This window comes from Phalacrocorax aristotelis, chromosome 24, assembly GCF_949628215.1.
Source record: "Phalacrocorax aristotelis chromosome 24, bGulAri2.1, whole genome shotgun sequence".
Lineage (NCBI taxonomy): Eukaryota > Metazoa > Chordata > Aves > Suliformes > Phalacrocoracidae > Phalacrocorax > Phalacrocorax aristotelis.
In genome coordinates, this window is record NC_134299.1 from 6,773,341 (window position 1) to 6,796,023 (window position 22,683).

A 22,683-nucleotide genomic window follows, 5' to 3' on the forward strand; every position below is an offset into this window, starting at 1 on the left:
TGCACCCAGGGGCCAGGAGGGTGTGGGAACCTCCACCCCCCACACCCACCCCTGCTCAAACTGGGAGGGCCAAGCCTTGGAAACTGGGGTGCAGTATGGTTAGTGCATGGGTGTGAGGTGGCTTTCCTCCTCTCTCCCCAAAAACCGGCTTTTCCCCCCCGATTTGCAATGCAAAGCAAGTCCAGAGGGTGGAAATGTCCCTGTGGAGGTGGGGCACTGGGGCTGGGAGGGGACCAAGCCTGGTCCCGTGGGGGACGCTGGCAGCAGGGCTGCGAAATCCGACCCAGCCCTGCGGGGGCGGCTGGGCTGGAGCTGGGCGAGAGGCAAGGCGAGGCCCCAGGCCTTTCTCCTGTGGCCCACGGGCTTCCCCCTTCCTTCTTCCTTCCCAGGTCGGTCCTTTTTCCTCCCTGACCCTGTCTCCTTCTTCCCCTTCTTCCCCTTTCTTCTCCCCTCCTTCCCCTTCTTCCTCTTTCTCCCCTTCTTCCCCTTTCCCTCCTTCTTCCTCTTTCTCTCCCTTTCTCCCTATCCCCTTCTTCCCCATCCTCACTTTCTCCTTCCCCTTCCCCTTCCCCACCTCCCTCCCCATTTTCCCTATGACCCCCTTCCCCTTCCTCTTCCCCTTCTTCCCCTTCCTCTTCCTCCCTATCTGCTTCTTCACCTTCTTCCCGTTCCTGTTCCTCTTCCCCTTCCTTCCTATCCCCTCCTTCCTTCCCCTTCCCTGGGGATGGGGCAGGCACCGCTCCCCACCAGCCGGTGATTTGGCTTTGCCCAGCTGGCCCTGGCGCCAATCTGGTAGCCGAGTGCCGGCACGAGAGGAGCCAGCTGTGTTTGAGGAAAAAAACCGCTCCAAGAAACAAAAATAGCGCCGCGTGGTTTGTTTTTTTTTTTTCCCTCCTTTTCCCTTTCAAGAGCTCGGCTCCCTCCCTCCCTGCCCGGCCGGAGCCGGCAGCCTGACACGGCTCTGCACCGTGCCAAGCCTTTCGCCCTGCCCGCGCCAACTGGCGGCTCCCGGCTCGGCTCCGCGCCGCGGTGGGAAGACACACTGTAGTGGGAACGCGCGCCGTGGCTTGGCCATGGCAGCTTGCTTCCCAAAAGCTGCTCCGGTGGGAGCATCCCGTGGGAGCATCCGCAGGGGCTTTGCTTGCCTGGCCCCAGTGCTGAACATCCCTGCTCGGAACATTCCTGCTCCGAGCATCCCAACCCCAAGCATCTCAACCCTGAACATCCCCATTCCAAACATCCCTTCCCCGAGCATTCCCCTCCCCGAGCATTCCCCTCCCCGAGCATTCCCACTTCAAGCATCCCTTCCCAGAGCATCCCTTCCTGGAGCACCCCTGCCCCGAGCAGCCCTGCTGTGGCCCCTCCAAAAAGGAAAACCGTTTTGCTGAAGGAAATGAGGAGGTTGGGCATGGGAATAAATTTTTTTCCACCTGGAAAAAGATCCTACACCTCCCTTTGAAGTTCCTGGTGCCAGCTGGGTGCTGGTCTAAGAGCTCTGAGCAGGACTACATCGTGTTCGACTGGCTCATCGTACCCCAGTGAGAAGGAAAAGGGGGTGAAATAATTGCCCTAGCGCTGTCCGGAGCGGGGTAATGGCTACAGGGGTCCCTGAAAGTGCTCCCGGGGCTCGTGTACACCAGAGCCAGGCTTCCCGCAGCGTAAATCAGCTCAGCTCCCTCGGCATCGGTGCTATTCCGGCTTTTCTCCGGGCTAAATGAGGACAGGAGCAAGCAGCTCAGACCCAGCGCCGGGGTCAGCCGGGGCCATGGAAACAGCTTGGAAAACAAGGCGGGAGAGGCAGCCGCGGCCGCCCGCGGCGCCGGGAGGCAGTGGGGCCGCAAGCCGGCACGGTGGGTACCCCAGCCTGGGGGGAGCCAGGGGGGAGCCAGGGGCTGTTGTGGGTCTGACCCGGTGCTCGGGCTTCCCAGATTTCCTTTATTTTCCATTTTTGGGGGCGTTGAGCATGGATTTAGGGTATCTGCACCGTTTGGCTCCTCCTCGGTGTCGCCCCCGGTGGTACCTGGGGGTGGTTTGGGATCAAGAGGGGTTTTTTTCCATCTCTTGGGGTCCGGTGAGGCAAGGCGGTCCCCCCAGGAGCATCAGTCCCCAGGGCAGGGGGTGTGCGCGATTTCAGCAGCATCTCCTTTCCCGGCAAAACCCTTCGGTGACACCGGCCAGGTGGTTTGTTATTGCAGGGTCTCCGGTACTCAGGGATGCTCGGGGCTTCCCCCCGGCGGTGCCCCCCAACCCGCCGTCCTGACGGAGGATCCCTGGAGCTGTTGCCAGAGGAGGAAAACCACAAGCCGAGTGCCGGGGCTGGCCGGGCTCCACCGGCGCGGCGCAGGGCCGGCAGCCAAGCTGCCTCCTGCCTCTTGGCCGGCCCGTGCCGGTGGCTGGCAGCGGCACCCGCTGACCTCCCAAACACCCCGCCGTGCCCTCGCCGCAGCCCCGGCACACGGCGTTGTGCCCCCCCCCCCCCGCTGCCCAGATGCCACTGGGAAGGGTTCGGCGTCCCCACTGGTGGGGTCCAGCCTTCCTCCGCTTCCCTCTGGCTGCCAAATTCTGCACTTATAATAAAAACTGAGTATTTTTTGCAGTGGGATGACACCAAGCGGTGCCTTCCAAGCTGCTTTGCGTGTGCTGAGTTGCTCCGTTCTCTGCAGCTGAGCCATTTGGCTCCTGCCAAGGGGTTTAATAAACTCCCAAAATATTTATAGGGGGGAATTTTGGGGGCCCTGGTGAGGGGGAGCAGGTGTTTTTGGGGGACGAGGGATGAGAAACCTCTTCCCATGTTGGCTTTGGGTGGGTTTAGTTCCTTTTTCTTACAGCCCAGCGGAAACGTTGAAAGTAATAATTTAAAATATAGACTATAGGATCTACAGACTGCTGGCCATATAGTGTTGTTGGGTGTATAGGTCACTGGATATATAGGGTTACTGGATGTATAAGGCTGCTGGATGTATAAGATTGCTGATTATATAAGGCTGTTGGGTATACAGACTGCTAGATGTGTAGGGCTGCTGGATGTATACACTGCTGGCTGTATAGGGTCGCTGGCTATATAGGGTTGCTGGCTGTATAAGACTCGGGTATTTAGGGTTGCTGAGTGCTTAGAGCTGCTGGATATATAGGTCTGCCGGATATACGGGATTGCAGAATATATAAGTTGCTGGATATAACGTGCTGCTGGGTATATGGGGTTACTGGATGTGCAGGTTGCTGGATGTATAAGATTGCTGATTATAGAGGGCTGCTGGATATATAGGGTTGTTGAATGTATAAGATTGCAAGATATATAGTGTTGCTGGATATATAGAACTGCTATATGTGTGGGGCTGTTGAATATATAAGACTGCAGAATATATAGGTTGCTGATTACACAGGGTTTCTGAATATATAGGGTTGTTAGATGTATAAGATTGCTGAATATGCAGGTTGCTGGATATGTGGGTCACTGTATCTATAGGGCAGCAGCATGTATAGGGCCAGCGGTGGCGGGGGTTGCGATTCCCCACCGGAGCCAGCGGAGCTGTGGCTGTCCCTCCCCACCAGCTCGCGGGGCCAGGGTCCCCCCCATGTCCCCCCACGGGGTCTCGAGGAGCCTTTCGGGGCCCGGTCAGTGCCAGCGGGCTGTGGGGGCCGGCGTGGGGCCCTCCGCCGTCCGTCCGTCCGTCCCTACGTGCGCGCAGCGCCGGGGCTAATGGCTCCTCCAGCTGGTTTTGCAGGGGGCGGGGAGGGCCGGGGCGGCTGAGGCTTGAACAACTCGTTTCGTCTTTCCTCCCCGGACGGTCCCGCAGTCGCCTCCGGCTTCGCCTCCTGCCCCGCACACGTAAGTGCTGCCCAGCCAGAGCCGTACCCGAATCCGGCACCGTGCCCCTGCCGGGGCTCCCCCCCGGCACTCGCCGGGTTATAAACGGCTCCGGACTAGTCCCAGGGAGCGCAGCCCAGGCTGGAAAGCCTCCAAGCTGGGCTCTGCGTGTGTGGTTGTTTTTTTTTTTCCTCCTCCCTTCCCTCTGCTTAAGGCATTTAAAAAGGGGAAAAAAATAAAAAAAAAAACAGGAAAAAGGTTAAAAAAATATATGTCTTCATACTCAGGGGGATTTTTCCCCTTTTATAGCACCTGGAGGATGCAGAAGGGACCACGCAGGAGCTGAGCTAACCCGAACCAAAGCACTTGGTTTTCTCTTTATTTTATTTCCCTTCCCCCTCCCCAGCGTTTATTCTTTCCTGGGGTGAATGGAAGGAGGTTTGGGCAGGCAGCGCATTTTCCGGGGAAAACGGGCCGAGGCGCAGAGGAATAGGCGCCCACAGCGGCAACGGAGGGATTTCTGCTGATGCTGCCGGAGCGAGTCGGGGTGGGGGAGGAGGGGGGATCGATTTTTGGGGAGAAGCTGCGAGGTCTTTCCATCTCTCAGCCTGCTGGGCCAGGAACAAAAGGAGCTGGATGAGAGAGCCAGGAAAAAAATAATTCTAGGGTTTTTTTATATATATGTGTGTGTATATATATTATTTTTTCCCCAACTGATTTCAGGGAAGGTTGTGGTTTTTGGATTAACCCTTTAGGAGCCACAGGGGGTGATTGCTCCTGCCTTGCTTTCCCAGGGTGAACTATTTTCCTGCATCCCCAGCCTGGGTCGATAACCCAGTTTATGGGATGGAGCAGCCCAAGGTGCCGCCCCAGCCCCGCGGCTGGTTTTCGGGGCTTCCCCTGCCCTGACCCAGCAGGTTCCCTCCCCCTCCCTGGGTAAACCCTTGGGGCCGGCGTACGCTCCCCACCCAGAGCAAAACAGGTTTGTCATCGTTTCTCTGGGCTGGCGTCACCACCGCGATGCCGGGGACGCTTTGGGGGACAAGTGTGTCCCCCCCCGAGGACTTGGAGGGGGCTGGGGGGCATTTTTCTCCCTGCCACTGTGCACCACATGGGAAAAACCCTTTTGGCTGGGGAGGAGGAGGAAGATGACGGTGTAGGAAGGACGGGTGAGGCTGTTTCTTCCTTGGTTTGCAAAGGAGAGCGGGGGCGGCATGTTGTCCCCGTCCTGCCCGGGCTGCTGTTTTGCCGGCACACGGCACAAGCCGTCGGTGAAGCACTTGCTCGCCAGATCTGATGGACCGGTCCCATCGCTTGCACCTCGGTCGCTCGGCTCCAGGGATGCTGCAAAGGGACGGAAGCCGGAGCGTCTATAAAGCCGTGGCAGCACCAGGGTGAGCCCTTGCCAGAGCAGGGCTGCGGTGATTTGCACCGGTGCTGTGCTCCCCTGGGAGGTTTTACCCCCGGGGAAGGGGGATTTTTGGGATATAATCGTGCTGGCAGTGGTTCCTCCCCCGTTTTGCTGGAGTTTTGCCGCAGTCAGCAGTGTGTTTATCTCTGGTGTAGAAACCAGCCACGCTCAAGCATGCAGCTTTGCTCACCCTCTTGCCCCGAAGGACGCCTGTGCCGAGGCTGTGGGGCTGGTGGCTGGAGGGTTAAACGTGGCTCCACCACCAACAACCGCACACGGACCGAGCTGTAACTTGGGGTCTCCCCATAACTTGGGGTCTCCCGACAAAGCTGGGCTGCGGATCCTTCCCACGAGCCGGTGCTGGCACCGTCCGGAGGCAGGAAGCTCTGCCCACAGCCTTTGCTTGCTTTGTCATAGTTTTTTTCTAGCGAACTTTGCTGTATTTTTAGCTTGCAGGAAGCTCCCCTGGTTATCGGCAAACTGCTAAATACACTGCCAGTGCCCAGCACCCGCAGCCGCCAGAGCACTAAATCCCCGCCGCTAAGGGGGGAGAGAGCCACAGAACACAGAAAGACCCCTCCCATCCCTGGCAATACACCTTGGAGGGTCTCAACCAGCGCGCACAAGCCCAGACACCGGGGTGATGGGCTCCCTGGGTGCCGCCGCCTCGCGTCGGCATGGAAGGCTCTAATGGTTTTGGTCTCTTCTTGGCACACAGCCGGTTTTTCTGGACGCCAGTGCTCTAGCTCGGCGTTGCCGGGGGCCCTGGCCAGCCGTGTTGATACAGACGCCGGGTTATTCGAGGTGAAAGCATCCCCGCGCCGCCCCTGGCACCGGCGTAGCCAACTCGGCGGCTTCCTGCCGTGATGCGGCCCCCGGCGAAGGACGGCTTCTCCCGGCCAGGATGTTTGCTTTGGGCATGGGTCCAAAAAAACCCCCCTTTTCTCCCCATGCTCCTTCCTTCGTCGGTGTAAACTGTGTCTCTGGAGCTGGGGACGCCCTCCCCATCCTACCCCACCACATCTCGCCCTCGGCGGGCGATGGAAATCCCGAACTGTTCCATGAGCAATTTCGAAAGTGGGTGGTGGGGTGGGGACGTGGGCGGCACGGGGCTGGCGCGGTGGAAACCGGCCACATTTCGAGCTGAGCTGCTTCTTACGCAGCCGGGCAAAACCCGCGTGGTTTTGCCGGTGGTGATTATTTTTTCGCGTGGCTCGTTTGCGTCTTCATCATCTGGGTCAGAAAAAGAGATGGGGAAAGGGGGAAATAAAAAATAAAAGGGAGAAAATAGGGTGGGGGATGATGGCACATGGGTTGTGGCAGGGGATGCTCACGTCTCTCCTCTCTCCCTCCTCGCAGACAGGTTTGGCGGGCGACCCGGTTGATGGACCCAGCAGAAGCCAAATGGAAGAAGGGCCAGTTAATTATGTCGAAGAAAGGCAGCTGAACGAGGGCAGCGGGCTCAGCCTGGCGAATGGGGGCCGGCCGGAGGCGGGGGGCACCGCGCTGATGGAGCCAAGCAGCTGGTCGCCGGGCCAGCTGCCCGCCGCGGGTAAAGCCCACTTGGAAGACGTCAGGAACCTGGTGGCCTTTTCGGCGGTGGCCGAAGCCGTTTCCTCCTACCGGCTACTGCCCTCCGGTTCGCCGTCGCTGCTGTACGAGAAGTTCGACTCGGAGATGAGCCGGGGTGGGCTGAGCGCAGCGGACGGCGTGCCGCGGGGGGAGGACCTGCACGCCCTCAAGGCCGCCCTGGCTTTGGCCAAGCACGGCGTGAAGCCCCCCAACTGCAACTGTGATGGCCCCGAGTGTCCCGACTACCTGGAATGGCTGGAGCAGAAGATCAAGACGGCTCTCGGTGAAGAGCCGACGTCGCCGCGGCCCCGCGCCGCTGCCGCCAACCCCCCGCCACCCCCCCAGGAAGGTGCTATCGACCCCCAGCCGGTGCCTGAGACCGTTGAGCCGTGCCCGCCCGACGGCCTCCCCTTTTCCCAAAGCGCGTTGACCATCGCCAAGGAGAAGAACATCAGCCTGCAGACTGCCATAGCCATCGAAGCCCTGACGCAGCTCTCGGCCGCTCTCCCCCAGCCTGCCGGCGATGGCCAGCCCCCCCCGCCACCGCCACCGCCACCTCCCGCCGCCCCCTTCGGCCCCAGCCCCCTGGCCCCGCCGGGGGCCACATGGCAGCGAGGGGACGAGCCCCGTTATCCGCCAGAGCCGGGAGTGGCGCCGGAGCCGTTTTTTGGCGTGGCGCCTCCCCGGGGGGGCTTCGCGGCGGCCTGGGGGCTGGAGGCCGAGGGGGCGGCGGGGGTTGGAGACCCCATGGCAGAGCTGGAGCAGCTGCTGGGTAACACCGACGACTACATCAAGGCAGCTTTCAAGAGACCTGAAGCGACGGCTGGCAAAGTGACTGCGCCTAAAACAGAGCCCCCCGAACGAACACCCAGCAAGGATGCGCTGGCCGGCCCCCATTTGCCACCGGCACCGCCGGAGCCCGACCTGCACAAGAAGACGCAGCTGGTCCTGCAGCAGCATCTCCACCACAAGCGCAGCCTCTTCCTTGAGCAAAGCCTGGCAGCAGCGGTGGCGGCACCCCCGGATCGGCCGAGCGGCTGGTGGGCTCCTGGTGCTCCGGCCGTGCCCCCCAAGCCCTTCGAAAAGCAGGCCAAAGAGAAGAAGAAGAAAACGCCGCCTGAAAAGCTCCCCCCGGCCAAACCGCTCCGTAAACAAGTGCAGATCAAGAAGGCAAAGCAGAAGGACTCACAACCGCTCTTCCTGCCCCTCTGGCAGATCAGCCTGGAGGGGTTTCGGGCGCCCGCCGAACCCCCCGCTGAAGAGATGCAGACCGAACCGCCGCCGCCGCCTGCCTTCCCGCTCCAGCCTGTTGCACTACCCCTGCCCACAGCTCACCCCCCGCCACCGAAACCCCTCGACGGCGGCCCCCCGGCTCCCGACTCTCAGGAAAGGGGTGCCCCCAGGGGGGGCCCCCAAATTCACCCGGTGCCGGTGGGCTTGACCGGCTCAGAGGAAGCACCGGCTGCCCCAACTCCCATTGTGGTGGATGACAAGCTGGAAGAGCTCATCCGGCAATTTGAAGCTGAATTCGGGGAGAATTTCAACCTGCAGCCCCCCGAGACACCTGCCCCGCTCGCCCCCGGGGCTGCCGAGCTGCCAGGGGCCCCGGCACCAGCCCCGCAAGTGCCCCCCGCCGCCCCCGCCACCGCCCCGGCTTCAAGCAGCGCTCCCCAAGCCGGACCCAAAAGCTTTTCATTCTCGCCGGGGAAGGGTCCGCTTTCGGAGGCCCCCTTCACCGCCCGGTCCCCGAAACAGATCAAAATCGAGTCTTCTGGTGCTATCACCGTGGTGTCAACCACGTGCTTTTACTCTGAGGAAAGCCAAAACCCGGACGCGGATGACGCCGACGGGACACCCACCAAGGACGAGGTGCCGCTGACGCCAACCCTGAGCGGCTTTTTGGAGTCGCCGCTGAAATACCTGGACACGCCAACCAAAAGCCTCCTGGACACCCCGGCCAAGCGGGCACAAGCGGAGTTCCCCACCTGCGACTGCGTCGGTGAGCTAGCGGCCGTGCCAGGGGATTACTGGGGTGGCGGCGAGCCCCGGAGTGGCATTTTGAGGAGGTGGCTTTGCAGGCTGGGATTGCCCTGGGTAAATAACAGAGCGATGCCGTGGTGCTGGCAAAGCCCCCCGCTTTTTGGGGGGATGCGGCGCTCGCACAGCAGAACCCCGATGCTGCGGAGCCCTCTTTTGCTTTCTCTTCTCCCCTCTTATTTTCACGGTCGGTGGCAAACGCCAAGCGACCACCGTGGCACCGCGGGGGTGGCACCGCCGCTGACCTGGCTGTGCCAGTGTGGGTTAGAAGCGCTGCAAAACCAAAGTGCTGTTGGATTTTGCCTCTGCTAAACCACTCAGCTAAATCCCAGAGAGGGGCCCACAGTTTCCCCAGCACCGAAACCCACCTAAAGCCCAGCTCGCCTGGTTATTCCCGCTATTTTAAGCCAAATTAGCTGGTTTGGGTTGCTCCAAGTAACACAGACTTTGTCTTGGCATGCGTGCTGATGCCCAGAGCTGTGTTTGCTGCTGGGATGCTGGGTTGGTCCGTGGCTGATCCCACTGGGATGCATTGAAAAGGCTCCAAACCCTTGGGTTGGGGAGGTTTTTTGGTAGGGTTGGGGTTTTTTTGGGCGGGGGGTGGGGGGGTGGGGGGGTGGGTGTGTTGGCATTTGTTAGACTTTGCAGCAAGTGCTAGAGATCTCCCACCTGGACCCTGCGGTCCAACTCCATTTGAGTGCTGGGAATTGGATCATCCCTCCCCAAAATTTAGACCAGAGCTAAATTTAGACTTTAGCAGGGTGAGGATTTGGGGCATCCAGCCAGAAAAACGAACCTCTGTGCCGCTGGGAAAGGTGGCCTCAGCCCAAGCACAAGCCGCATGCACTTTATTAGCGGGGCTTATGATTATTTATCTATTTATTTATTTGCTTGTACATGGCAGCAGTAATTAGCCCAAACAGCACGGAGAGAATGAAAGGCTTTTCTGGAGCCACTCAAACTGATCTCGGAGTTTCGCTCCACGGTGCCAGGAAAAGATCCAGGTTGCTTTTTCTTCTGCAGCGTGGTTTGGGGGCTAGGAGAGGGGGGATTGCCCCCCTGCCACCTCTCTCCCATTTTCTCAAGGAAAAGCTGTGAGAGAAAGCAATTAAGTAGGAGTCCGGGCTCGGTGCTTTATTAGGTGCCTGTGCTGTTAGAGGCTGTAATAAAATCAGCCTTCGCTGCGTGTCCCGTATTGATCTCTGTCTGGACAGCTGCAGCCCAGCTGAGCCCGGCTTTCTCCTCGCCCTGGCGCCCAGCCAGTTAGACATGACGGGAATGAAAATCAGGCCGATGAGAGCAGAGAGATGGAAAGACAAATCAGACCCGGCCGTCGCGCCGGATGCATCCCACCTGGCGGCGTTTGAGCATCCCCCCACGCCGGGGATTGACCCCTGTGCCGCCGTGGCTGCCCGGAGCATCCTTTGCTTCCTGCGCCGGCACCTTCGTGCCCTAAAAGCGCCGAGGGGTTTGCTGCTGCAGGGGGGTGTTGCTTGCAGGGCTGTAGCCCCAGCATCCTTCTCCTGTATCTTGAGCATCCTTCAGCCTCTCTCCCATTCAGCAGCTCCTTCCTTGCACAGGCTCAGCCAGCTCGGAGCATCCCCAAATCTTCCAGCTAAGCCTAAAAGCAGGCAGCAGTAGTTTTCAGCCCCAAAATCATCCCATGATGGTTTTGGCAGCATCCGGCTGGGCTGGTCCCGGTGAGCAGGGCCAGACAGGTGCCCAGGGTGGGAGCTGGCGGGGAGCAGGGTGGCCGGGGATGAGAACAGGGGTTTGTATGCCGAATCGCCCGCCAGCGCTACTAATCGCTTCTTCTCGGCAGAGCTCATCAAAATGCACCGCGCTCGGGCGACCTCGTAAATCCCCTCTGCTGGGATGGAGCTGCAGTTGCTGCCGGGATGCTCGGAGGGGCTGTGGTCCCTTGGGGAGGTTTTTGGATCCCCAAAGGGTCTGAGCACCCGTCCCCTTGTTCCCCAGTGGCATTTTAGTGCTGGGAGCTGAAAATGAAGTGGAGCTGCCGGACTGTTTAACAATGCCCTAATTGTGGCTTCCCTTCCCCGGTGCGTGTAGGGGGAAACGCCATCGAGGAACCTTTGATTTTTGGTGCAAAAGTGCTGAATTGGGGGGTTTAGTATCCTTTGGGGCAGCTGGTGGAGATGCAAACCCCCAAACCTCTTTCCCCTTCTGCCTCTGCAGAGCAAATTGTGGAGAAGGATGAGGGGCCGTATTACACCCACCTGGGCTCGGGACCCACCGTGGCATCCATCAGGGAGCTCATGGAGGAGCGGTAAGGGCCCTTGCCCCATACCGTCCCGTCCTGGGGGGGGGGCTGTGAGGGTGAGGGGGGGCTTGTGAGGGTGAGGAGGGGCTTCTGAGGGGTCCCATGAGGGCAAGTGGGGTCCCACGAGGGGTCTGTAATGGCGAGTGGGGTCCTGTGAAGGTGAGCGGAGCCCACCTTCACCATGAAGGTGAGGGAGCCCATGAGGGAGAACTGGGGCTTGTGAGGGGTCCTATGAGGGCAAGTGGGTGTCTATGAGGGGTCCCATGGGAGTGCGTTGGGGCTCGTGAGGGTGAGTGGGGGATTTGTGAAGGCGAGTGGGGTACTTGTGAGTGTGGTGGGGGCGAGCAGCGCTGATGCCTCTCCCCTGGCAGGTATGGCGAGAAGGGCAAGGCCATCCGCATCGAGAAGGTCATCTACACGGGGAAGGAGGGGAAGAGCTCCCGGGGCTGCCCCATCGCCAAGTGGGTGAGTGCCTGTGCCCTGGCTCTCATGTCCCCTCGGATCCCCGCCCTGGGTAATGCTCATGCCGGTCCCCTCCCTGCCTGGGGGACAAGGAGGTCCCCCCGCCGACGGCAGCTGGAGCGGGCAGGGGTGGGACGCTCAATCTGCGGCTGGCAAGGAGGAAGCGAGAGAAGCAGCCACCCCCGGGGAAACTCCACGGGGCTTCCCAGCCTTGGCACCCGCCGAATGGCACGTCTGTGCCTGCAGCCCCTGCGCTGGGCACGTCCACTCCCCGGTGCCCAAAACCCATGGGGGTGAATGCAACTATGGGACCCCCCAGAGCTCTGCCCCCCCAAATCCCCACAGGGTGCTGTGGAAATCAGCCAGGACCCCCTTTTGAGGTCCTCCCCATCCCAGGAGGTTTTTGCCATTGGAGCGGTCAGACTTGGCACCTCTGTTTTCCAGGTGATCCGGAGACACAACCAAGAGGAGAAGCTGCTGTGCCTGGTGCGGCACCGGGCTGGCCACCACTGCCAGAACGCTGTCATCATCATCCTGATACTGGCCTGGGAGGGCATCCCCCGCACGCTGGGTGACACGCTGTACCAGGAGCTCACCGACACCCTCACCAAGTACGGCAACCCCACCAGCCGCCGCTGCGGCTTGAATGATGAGTAAGTCACACCGCGCTGCCGGTCCGGTTCGGGAAAGCAGGGTGGGAAGGGGTTGTGGGGGGGGTCCCCCCTGTTTTCGGAGCTGCCGTCACTGCACCGGCGGCTGACGCTCCTCTGCGGTGTCCCTCCCGCAGCCGGACCTGCGCATGCCAAGGCAAGGACCCCAACACCTGCGGCGCTTCCTTCTCCTTCGGCTGCTCTTGGAGCATGTATTTTAATGGCTGCAAATACGCCCGGAGCAAAACTCCCCGCAAGTTCAGGCTGGTGGGGGACAATCCCAAAGAGGTGGGTGACGCGGGCGGAGCAGGGCAGCACCAGTGGGGCTGTGGGTGCGGACCTCCTTTTACCCCCAGCTCCAAATTTTACAATGGGGGAAGCCTGAAAATAGGATTCATTGTGGGATTTTTGAGATGGGAGATGGGGGAAAGAAAGCCAACCTGGTGAACCAGAGGGCCGGCTTGCCTCGGTGTCCCAGAGTTGGGACTTCTGGTGCGACAGCAAGTGCCGGTGTGGGGTGGCACGAATGGGATCTCTCTAGAAACGCCGGGGAAGATGCCAGGCAGCTCATGGGTCAAGCAAGAGAAAGCAAAACAGGTGCTGGGGCTGGAGGCCAAAACCTCACCAGGAATTTAAGCCGCATGCTTTGTGCAGTGAGGGACACTGTGGGAAGGGTTGGGCGCCACGTGGCGTTGCGGGGGCTCTGCCTCCAATTCCATCCCCACTGCTGAAAATCCTGGGTGATGTCCTCTTCTTTTCCCTACCACAGGAAGAGCTGCTCCGGAAAAGCTTTCAGGACTTGGCCACCGAGGTTGCTCCGCTTTACAAGAGGCTGGCGCCGCAAGCCTACCAAAACCAGGTACCGGCCGCCTGCTCGTCCCCTTCGGCACACGCCGGCCTGGTGGCAGGCAGGAGCGGGTGCGGGGTCGTGGTGCGTAGGAGATTTCGGATAACCGGAGCCCTCTCCTCCTCCTGCCAGGTTACCAACGAGGACGTAGCGATAGACTGCCGGCTGGGCTTGAAGGAGGGGAGGCCGTTCTCGGGAGTGACGGCGTGCATGGACTTCTGCGCTCATGCTCACAAAGATCAGCATAACCTCTACAACGGCTGCACGGTGGTAAGCAGGTGCCCGGCGGGGCTTTTCGAGACGCTCCTTTTTGAGCCACTCAAGTCCCTGCTGTCCCCAGCCGTCCTACCTGCATGACTCCAGCTCCTCGGTGTTCGCACACCTCAAATGAAACCATTCAGGTCTGTGGGGTGCTGAAGCCGCCCCAGCTAGACGAAAGCACGGTGCTAATAGGGACTGTGCGTTTGCTTTTGTCTGACCTAAACCCTGCAGGAGGTTTCTGAACGCTGGCTGGGAACTGGTGCAGGCTGGGGGGGATGCCAGGCTGGCATGGCTTCACATCGATGCGGGGAATAAGGAGGAGGTTTTGCTCCTGTCCCACATGGGCCACATCCAGCAGCATCCCGCTGATGGCACCCTGTGCTCCCCTAGGTCTGCACGCTGACAAAGGAAGACAATCGTGTGGTGGGGAAAATCCCTGAAGATGAGCAACTGCATGTCCTCCCCCTCTACAAGATGTCCAGCACAGATGAGTTTGGCAGTGAGGAGAACCAAAACGCCAAGGTGGGCAGCGGGGCCATCCAGGTGCTCACATCCTTCCCCCGCGAGGTCCGCAAGCTGCCCGAGCCCGCCAAGTCCTGCCGGCAGAGGCAGCTGGAAGCGAAGAAGGCCGCCGCGGAGAAGAAGAAGCTGCAGAAAGAGAAGCTGATGACGCCGGAGAAGATAAAGCAGGAAGCGCTCGAGCTACCCGCGCTCCAGCAAAACGCAGGTAACAGGGGCAGAGCCAAGGTCCCGCGGCCCCGAGCATCTGGAAAAAGCGGGAGGGGATGGGGATGCGGCTGGGGGCTGTCTCGGGCTGGCGGCACTGAGCGCTCGGCGTGTTGGGATGCAGGATGGCATTTCTGTGGCACCTGGGTTTTTCCCCGTGCTGCGGTGCAGTGGGGAGCTCTCACCACAGCCCAGAGCATGGGTGCGAATCGGTGCCGGCGCACCAGGCGATGCTGATCTCTGCACTCGGCCGCTGAGCCCATCACTGTGGGATTTTTGAGTCTGGCCGAGTTTTTGGGGTCCTCGCTCCCCACCGGCAGTTTCCTCGGCTGGCGGGTCACGGGGGCTGTGTGTGTGCTGTGCCTGCAGGTATGGCGTTGAAAAGCGGGCTGCCCCCGCAGCCGCTGAAACCTTCCATCAAGGTGGAGCCGCAGAGCCATTACAACGCCTTCAAGTACAACGGCAACGCGGTGGTGGAGAGCTACTCGGTGCTAGGGAGCTGCCGGCCCTCCGACCCATACAGCATGAACAGTGTTTACTCTTACCATTCCTACTATGCACAGCCCAATCTGCCTTCCGTGAACGGGTTTCACTCCAAGTTCGCGCTTCCCTCCTTCGGGTATTACGGTTTTTCCAGCAACCACATGTTCCCCTCGCAGTTTCTGAATTACGGGGCACCTGAGAGGGGTGGGAGCAGCTGGGTGAGCAACGGCTACGAGAAGAAGCCCGACGTCCCGGCGTTGCAGGAGAACCTCAACCACGCCTACGGGAACGCCGATTTCCCCGAGCCCATCCCGCACAGCGTCCGGAGCAAAAACCATCACCAGCGCACCTATGAGCGGGCTAACCGCTACGCCAGCCAGCAGAAAGCAGCGGTGGCCGGGGCGCACAGGACTAGCTTGGGCTCGGAGGAGGCGCTGCCGTTTGCACAGAACTGTTTTGGCAGCCGGCCCATCAAGCAGGAGCCCCCGGACCCTCCACCCACCATCGAGCCCCTTCCCGGCGCGGCAGCCGTGCCTGGCGCCAGCTTAGCCTTGCCGGCCATCCCGGCGCGCGGCGTGGGGCCGGAGCAGCGGTGGAGTCCCTTCAAAGCATCCCGGGGCACGTCTTCCCCTGAGAGGACTAGCACGGCGGAGGGCTCGTGGAGAGCCCTGGCGCCGGGCTCGGGCGGGCGGGAGAAGCTGAGCGCCTTCGACGCCGCCGCACGCTTGCCGCCGCCAGAGAAGCAGTGGCCCAACGTCCTGGCGGGAGAAGCGGCGGTGGCGGCGCACGGCTCGGGCTTGCTGCCGAAACCGTGGAGCCCCTGCAAGCTGGGGGAGGCAGCGCTGGCCGGCACCGGCACCTCGAGCCTGCTGGGGCCGCTGGGTTTCGGCTCGGCCCTGCCAGGGCTGCCCAGCTTCCCGGAGGAGCCGTGGGGCTCGGTGAAGGTGGAGGAGCAGAGGACGCCAGCGCCCAGCCCGGGGCTGCCGGAGAAGCCGTGGGAGGCGGTGGTGGGCGAGAAGGGGGTGGCGGGAACCCGCCGGGAGAAGCCATGGGACCCCTTCGGCCTGGAGGAGGATCTGCCGGAGAAGGCGGTGAAGGAAGAGGAGGAAGAGGAGGAGGAGGAGGAGGAGGAGGAAGAGGAGGAAGAGTGGTCAGACAGCGAGCACAACTTCCTAGATGAGAACATCGGTGGGGTGGCCGTGGCGCCTGCCCACGGCTCCATCCTCATCGAGTGCGCCCGCCGCGAGCTCCACGCCACCACCCCACTGAAGAAACCCAACCGCTGCCACCCCACCCGCATCTCCCTGGTCTTCTACCAACACAAGAACTTGAACCAGCCCAACCACGGCCTGGCGTTGTGGGAGGCCAAGATGAAGCAGCTGGCGGAGCGGGCTCGGGCCCGGCAAGAGGAGGCGGCGCGCCTGGGTCTCCCGCCGGACGCCAAAGCCTTCGCCAAGAAACGCAAGTGGGGCGGCGCGTTGGCGACCGAGGCGCCCAGCAAGGAGAGGAGAGACTCGGTCCCCACGCGGCAGGCGGTGGCCATCCCCACCAACTCCGCCATCACTGTGTCCTCCTACGCCTACACCAAGGTGACGGGCCCCTACAGCCGCTGGATCTGAGACGGAGGCAACCGCCGTGGCCCCATCTTACCTCAACCCTCGGCAGCGCCGGAGCCTGGCGTTGCTTCGTGGTGCTTTCTCCCTGGGCATGGGGGAGAAGAAAAAAAAATATAAATAGACAAAAAACGAAGCAAAACACAATAACAACAACAAAAAGAACCAACCCACAGAAAGTGGACCCAACACGCACGCTCGGAAACAGCGGAGCCGGTGCGGGTGCACGCCGTCGGAGAGCTGCGCTTGGCGAGGAGTTGGCAACCTAAGTAAAACTCGTTAAAAAAAAAAAAAAAAGAAAAAAGAAAAAAAGAGGAATGATGCTGTTTGACGCTTTTCGGTAATCTCATATTTATATCTCCGCGTTTTTTTAACCTAGCCTCGTGCGCCGTGCGAACGGAGGGAGAAGTTTATAGCGTCCTTTCGCAAAGGAGAGGTTTTTAATTCCACTTAAAAATACCTATTTATTGGATTTTATTTTATTTTATTTTTTACTCTGACGACAACGACGAAGCCGATCTTCGAAAAAGAAGCCAACATCGAAAAAAAAAAGAAACCCTAAACAAAAACAAGAAACAACCCAAACACCAAACCAGCTTAAAGGCAAGAGGTGACTCCCTCCAGCTCCGGCGCGTGGGGCTGGCGGGATCGTGTGCGTTACTGTCAGCCGGACATGCTCAACATCCGATTATTTTTTTCCCTGAGGACCTCAAAATACCTATTTTACAACTCGAGGAGTCCTTTCTTACAGCGACGGGAGACCCGCTTGTGAGCGGGATGCCCTGGGACGGCGTGTCTTTGCTCAGCTCCTTGCCGCCGGCGGGATCGCTCCGCCGGGACGGAGTGAGCCGGCGCCTTTCCCGGCGCCGGAGACCTCAGGACACGCCTGGGCCGGGGACTGCCGCTGCCAGGGTGCCGCGCTCGGACCTGGGGGCTGCTTTGCTGGTGGCCGCAGGGAGAGCGACGGCGGCGGCATCTCTAAAGGAGCCGACAGGATAAAAAGAAAAAGAGGAAAAGAAAATACAAAAACAGGAAAAAGAACACAAACCAACCCCAAACTGTGAATAGCTAGTGTTGCTCTCTGTACATCACTGTTGCTAAAGTCTGGTGCTTTCAGTCTCCGGGGGACTTTCTCCGTGCGATCGGCTCTGGGAAGAGCGAATCCCAAGACTTGGCTGGCCAAAACCCCCGCCGGTCCTCCTTCCCCGCTGGCGCCGGCGAGCCGGCGTGGCGGCGAGCGCCGCCGGGGCTCGGTGCTTTTTCTCTCCCCGGGTGCCATCCCTCCTTCCTATGGATCGCCGTTCTTCCCGCAAAACAAAACAAAACAAATACCCAACAAATAACCCAACGATGACAACAACCGCGTGGTGCTTTTCAAACAATCTCAGTCGAGACTTTCCGCCCGCCCCCGATGCCGAAGCCGTGCCGGGGCAGGCGGGCGGGCGGGCGAGCTCCCCTGCGGCTCGCCGGGAGGGCAGTGTGGCCGAATCCGGGTGCCGGCGTCCCCGGGGTCGTTGCTTTTGCACTTTCAGGTGCCTTTTGGAGAGCCAGCGAGCCAGAGCCGACGCCGTCACCGTGCAGAAATCACCTTGTGTTTACTGTCACCCTCCTTCCTTGCGCACTGGCACGGATCAGCAGGATCTCGGTAAAACAGCCTGAACATTTACTTGGTCTGATTTTAAACCTGTAAATAGGGAAAGAATTTTTTTAAAAGCACTTTCACCTAGATTTAAAAACGAAAGCGAAACTTAAAAAACAACTTCCCTCTTTCCTCCCCCCCCCAACAACTTGAAAGCAGTATGTTTTAAACAAGATTATTGTGGGAGAACTGTAAATACTGGCAGAATATTTAACATGCTTTGTCCGTCCTTCATAATTAATTTTTTTTTTTTTTTTCCCCTGTAATCTGTAAAGTTGCGTATATTTGACAAGGAAACTCAACAAGCTATTACCGCTTTTCTTATAAATACCCAATAGCATATCAGGATTGTAAGAGTCGATGGCAAGTCAGATTTTAGGGATGCCCGTGGGCGATGCCAGTTCCAGCGTGGGGACCCGACGTGTCGCTGTGGTTCGGGAGGGCGAAAAGGGGACCCGGCTGATCCTTGGCAGCGGCGTTCGGCGGGGCCGGATTCGGGTGCCGGCCCCGGTTCGCATCGCCCGGGGTCTGGTCTGACTGTCGTGGCGGGGGTGCCTTGCGAGCTTCGCCTGGATGGGTGTAGAGTCGGGAGGAAAAGGGGTGCGTTTGGAGAAGGCGAGGGTCCGTGTAACCTGTCTAAGTCCTGCTTCCTCGGAGGTTTTATTTTGGTGCAGGGAGGGGGTTCAGTCCGGCGCGGCGTTGGCTCCGGCGGGTTCAACCCGGGTAAGCGGGGAGATGCCGGCGCCGTGGGTCGGGGAGCGAGAACTGCTGCAGTCTCACGTTTTTACACTACATAACGTCTAACCTACCTCAAATCTCAGTCATTAAAAATTAGCACGCTTCAGACTTCTTCTACGAAAACTAGAAATCTATGCACAGCTCTTTACCCCTTGCTGCTGAGAGGCTGTTTTTCAAGCAAAATCTTTTCCTTTACCCGTCCCGGCGGCCGCGCTCGTCCCACCCGTGCCGAAGCCAGGGGGGTCGCGGCATTAAGGGGGACTCGGTGATGGGGGTGGGGTGGGAACGGGATGTTTTTAATCGCTTCGGGGTGGGATGGGGACCTAATTTTGCAGCAGGTCGTGGCCACAACGGCGCTAGAACAACGCCCGTGATAGAAACCCTGGGGAGAGCTCGGCGTGGGGAGCCCCAGTGGGCTCCTGCTGTCCCACTTCGGTTTTTCCAGCCATGATGCTTTGCCTCGGGTGGGGAATGGGGGGGACACGTTTCGGGGTTCCCCCCCCCCCCATCTCGACACTCTCGGGACGAGGCACGGGAAGGAGAAGGAAACCAGAATCCCTGAGGTGCCTCAATTGCTGATTTTTTTCCTTTTAATACTGGAGTATGCTTTGTGGGCTCTATAAGGCATATTTTTATTAAATGAAATCTTCTAATAAAAACGGTGCTATGGTGTTTTAACAAACTGTATCACGCTTCTGCCTGATTCCATCTCGCTGAGGTGCTACTAATGTATATACGAAACTAGGGAACCAAGAAAAAAAAAAAAAAACAAACAAAAAAAAACAAACAAAAAAGCAATGTCGTTGAGAAGGAAGTTTACTTTTCCGGAGCGACAGCTCGAAGCGTGCCGGGTTGGGTTTATGCAAATTGAAATCAGTGCCGTGTCAGAATCGTCCCGCCGACCGTCTCGCGGTGGAGCCGTTCCCCTCCGGTGCGGGGCTGGGCTGCCAGCAGGAGAGCCGTGTGCGGGTGTGATGCTTGGACGAGGCGGTGCGGGGGGGGACGGTGCTCGGATGTGATCTGTGGGCGCGACGCTCGGCCAGGATGTGTGAACGTGGTGCTTGGCCACGGTGCTTGGACGTGGTGCGTGGAAATGGTGCTCGGGCATGGTGCTCGGCCACGCATCGTGGACGTGGTGCTCGGCCATGGTGCTCGACCGCGGTGCTTGGACATGGTGCTCGGCCACGTGTCATGGACATGGTGCTCGGCCACACTTCGTGGATGTGGTGCTTGGACACGGCGTGTGGACGCGGTGCTTGGCCAGGATGTGTGAACATGGTGCTCAACCACGGTGCTTGGACACGGTGCGTGGACGCGGTGCTCGGGCGCGGTGCTCGGCCACGCATCGTGGACATGGTGCTCGGACGTGGTGTGTGAACATGGTGCTTGTCCATGGTGCTCGATCGCGGTGCATGGACGTGGTGCTCGGGCGCGGTGCCCTGCTGTGGTGCTTAGACATGGTGCGTGGACACGGTGCTCGGGCACGGTGCTTGGCCATGCGCTGTGGCTGTGGTGCTCAGGCACGGCACTCAACCACGGTGCTCAGATGTGGTGTGTGGACATGGTGCTTGGGCACAGTGCTTGGCCACGCACCGTGGACGTGGTGCCTGGCCGTGATGTGTGAACGTGGTGCTCGTCCGCGGTGCTCAGTCACGGTGCGTAGACATGGTGCTTGGCTGCGATGCTCAGCACAGTGCTCGATCATGGTGCTCGGCCGCGGTGCTCAGATGTGGTGCGTGGATACAGTGCTCAGCCACGATGCGTGAACATGGTGCTCGGCCGCGGTGCTTGGATGCAGTGTGTGATCATGGTGCTCAGCCAGGGTGTGCGAACGTGGTGCTTGGACGCGGTGCCCGGACACGGTGCTCGGGCAGGGTGCTCAGCCCGGCGCCTGGGTGTGTTGTACATGCACGGTGCATGTGCGCAGCACGAGGGCATGGTATGTGGGTACGGTGCTCGGGCAGGGTGCGCAGCCACGGTGCGCGGGCACCGTGCACAGCTGTGGTGCACGGCACGGTCACGGTGCTCGGGGATGGTGCACGGACAGGGTGCATGGGCACGGAGAGGGTGCTCGAGCACGGTGCAAGGGCATGGTGCATGGACTTGGTGCTTGGACACGGTGCTTGGGCATGCGCCGCAGATACGGTGCATGGGCACGGTGCTCACCCACCGTGCACGGACACGGTGCCCTGGCACCTGACGCTTGGGCACAGCACTTCACCGCGGGGCCGGAGCACGGTGCACACGTACAGTGCGCAGGACCCCACCTACGAGCCTGGCACGAGGTGCCGGTGCCCACCGCATGTCCCCACTGCAGGGCCGCCCTCCCGGCACCGTACCCCACTGCGGCGCCCGGGCCCCGTGCCCACCGGCGCGCGGCACCGCGCTCGGCACCGCGCTCGGCACCGCGCTCCCCCAAGCTCCCTCAGCCTCATTCCCCTCCCCAAATCACCGGTGTCTCCCCCGCAGCGAGGGCTCAGCCGGGCATCCCGCTTCTGCCCGACTCTTTCTTTTCCCTTTTTTTCCCCTTTTTAAATTTTTTTTTCCATTTTTTGGGGGTTTTATTGGTGCTACTTTCTTTCCCTTTGGCTTCCCGTCAGCGCCGGGGCAGCAGCTCCCCTGTGCCCCCCCAAACCAAGGCAAATACCTCAAACCCCACCCGCCCCCAAAGCCCCCCACGGCGCCGTGGCAGCGAAGGCGAGCGAAACCGGGGCGAATCTTTCCGAAATCAGGGATCCTTTCGCAGCGGTGTTTCTTCCTTAATTTGTTTTCCCTCTCGCTCCTTTATCCCTTTCCGCCCAGGTTTGGTCCCCCCCCACCCCATTTTTCTGCATCCTTCAGGGAGTTCAAACCGCCGTAATTTCAGCCTCAGTTTTATTCCAGGAGCAAATTTTTTTTTCTTCTTTTTTGCCGGTCGGTTTTTGCACCGCGGCGCAAAATTAAAAGTAACAATTCAAAATTTTAAAATAAAGCGCCGTTTCTTCTCGGAGTTGGGAATTCAGTCAGAGGCGGGGGGGGTATTTTTGGCTTTTTTTTGTTGTTGTTGGGGTGCTTTTTTGGGTTTTTTTTTTTTGGGTTTGTTTTATTTTTTGGGCTAATTGAGGAGGGGAGGTGGGACGGCGGCAGGCGGAAGGGGGGCACCGCAGGGGTGTCCTGGCGGTTCCGAAAAATTCACACTTGAAGATTTCTTGGTCGGCTCGGGACTGTGGTTACTTGAAATGAAGTTTTTATCCGGGGCGGATCGAGGACCGGTAGATTTTTTTCCCATGTCTCAAGGCAATAGGATTAATGTGTATTAAACTGTAGATACTTCTAGGACAGTAAATTTATGCTGATAATTTTATTTTGTATAATTTTCCCTTTTTTTTCTTTTTCCCCCTCTTTGTGGCTTGTTTTTTTTTCTTTCCCCCTTAACACCCTTTTATTTTTCCCTTCCCCCAGTGTTTTGGTAAATTTATTTTTTAGGATGCCTAAAAATTGCAAGTTTGGATCCTTTCCCTTCTTCCCCAGTTTTGGTTTTGTTTTTTTTTTTTGTTTTGTTGTTGTTTTGTTTTCGGTTTTTGTTTTTTTTTTTTAATTTGTATTTTATTCTAAGTTACACGCGGCCGCCTGGGCCGTGAAATGTATTATTCCTGATATCTTTAAAATATTGTGGGTGTTTTAATAAATTTTATATTTATTTTTTGCACTCAACATGTGGCCCCTGGCTTTCCATTTCCTGCTGGGGGGCTGTATGGGGCGGGGGGGGTGTGTCAGGATGGGTCCCGTTTGGTGGGGAGATGTGGGGTGTGTGCTCAGGATTGGGCCCTGATTATGGGAATAGGGGGAGGGGTGTCCTCCGGAGGGGGGGAAGATGGGGGGGGGTTTGTCTTCTCGGGGAGGGGGGAGGGGGTGTGTGGGTGTGTGGGCAGGATGAAGCCCTCGTTCTGGGGTGGGGAATGGGGGGGGGCCCTCTTGGGGGGGGCAGGGAGGGGGTGGGGTCTTCTTGGGGGGGGGAGGTCCCTTTTGGAGGGGGTGCAGGATCGGGCCCTGTGTACAGGAATGGACGGCAGGATGGGGGAGGGGGCTTTTCTTGGGGTGGGGGGGGTGTCCTCTTGTGTGGGGGGTTGTCAGGATGGGGCCCTTTCGCGGGGGGGCGGGGGAGGGGGAAGGGGG

At 59.6% G+C, this 22,683-nt stretch overlaps 1 protein-coding gene across 7 annotated transcripts in view; it reads left to right on the top strand.

The window, feature by feature from the left end:
- Positions 1-22,221, top strand: part of TET3 (tet methylcytosine dioxygenase 3) — a 32,827-nt gene extending 10,606 nt beyond the window's left edge. For 4 of the 7 annotated variants that reach the window (XM_075074634.1, XM_075074635.1, XM_075074636.1 and 1 more), the window contains 9 exons: positions 6,579-8,790; positions 11,025-11,115; positions 11,481-11,574; positions 12,016-12,224; positions 12,359-12,509; positions 12,991-13,080; positions 13,201-13,338; positions 13,720-14,056; positions 14,425-22,221. In XM_075074634.1, coding sequence (XP_074930735.1) covers positions 6,579-8,790; positions 11,025-11,115; positions 11,481-11,574; positions 12,016-12,224; positions 12,359-12,509; positions 12,991-13,080; positions 13,201-13,338; positions 13,720-14,056; positions 14,425-16,157 — 5,055 coding nt within the window. In that variant the 3' untranslated portion in view covers positions 16,158-22,221. Of the gene's footprint in view, positions 1-3,717; positions 3,830-6,578; positions 8,791-11,024; positions 11,116-11,480; positions 11,575-12,015; positions 12,225-12,358; positions 12,510-12,990; positions 13,081-13,200; positions 13,339-13,719; positions 14,057-14,424 lie in introns of those variants that run through there. The other 3 variants (XR_012657395.1, XM_075074637.1, XM_075074638.1) reach the window with 3 other exon arrangements.
- Positions 22,222-22,683: the final 462 nt, after the last annotated feature.